The following is a 792-nucleotide window of genomic DNA, read 5'->3' as shown; positions in this document are numbered from 1 at the left end:
AAATTACATCTCGGCCGCTGGTTTGATAAAGCGATTCCCCTGATGACGGTTAATAATGAGGCAAATTGACGCAGCAGTGTATAGCGCGGCCGTTACGTATAGTGTGTGGTGAGCGAGAGACTGTATGTATGTATGTATGTACGTGTGCCGTGTGTATGTGTGTTAGCCACAGGAAACCAACGCCCGGCACCAACATCGGCGCCAGGTAATTGGGGCAATTTGTAGGTGCCGTACGTGCGTAGCGGCGGCGCGTACGAACTATCCCACCCAAATAATTAGCAGGTGACAAATGCGTGTGTTTGTACGCGGCCAGTTCTAGCCGATCACTCTATTCCAGGCGATCTGGTCGTCACGATCACTCAGCATGCTGAGTTTCTTCTGCTTCTCTGAAATTTTGGTGTGGGTTATTATTTGACAAGCAGTGGGTCGGTGTGTAGGGCCGAAATGTCATGCTCTGGCACTGCAATGGCACGACGCTGCGAAAACTTCAAATTCATGAAATACCACGTTATACCACATGCCTAATCTATGTTTCTTCTCCCCCTCTCTGTCCATCTATCTATCCACCCATCTCACTGTCACACTCTCTCTCTCTCTCGTCCACGCGCTTCCCTTCTGCTCTTTACTCGCTACTCTAACACGCCCCCACTCCTTCCTTTTTTCTATCACCCTTCTCTCCATTTCGATATCAATCTCTCTCTCTCTCTCTCTCTCTCTCTCTCTCTCTCTTTCTCTCGCTATCTGTATGTATGTTTGCATGCGTGTGTGTGCGTGTCTGCGCGGGCGTGCGTG

General features: G+C 49.7%; 1 protein-coding gene across 1 annotated transcript in view; it reads right to left on the bottom strand.

Moving 5' to 3' along the window:
- Positions 1–315: 315 nt before the first annotated feature.
- LOC106821339 overlaps positions 316–792 on the bottom strand; it is a 2,792-nt gene continuing 2,315 nt past the window's right edge. The window contains exon 3 of the mRNA XM_014826099.1: positions 316–386. Coding sequence (XP_014681585.1) covers positions 316–386 — 71 coding nt within the window. The remainder of the gene's footprint in view (positions 387–792) is intronic.

The sequence above is a fragment of the Priapulus caudatus genome, unplaced genomic scaffold (assembly GCF_000485595.1).
Source record: "Priapulus caudatus unplaced genomic scaffold, Priapulus_caudatus-5.0.1 Scaffold4, whole genome shotgun sequence".
Lineage (NCBI taxonomy): Eukaryota > Metazoa > Priapulida > Priapulimorpha > Priapulimorphida > Priapulidae > Priapulus > Priapulus caudatus.
The sequence above is the reverse complement of the archived record's forward strand: the minus strand, read 5'-3'. Positions and strand labels throughout refer to the sequence as shown.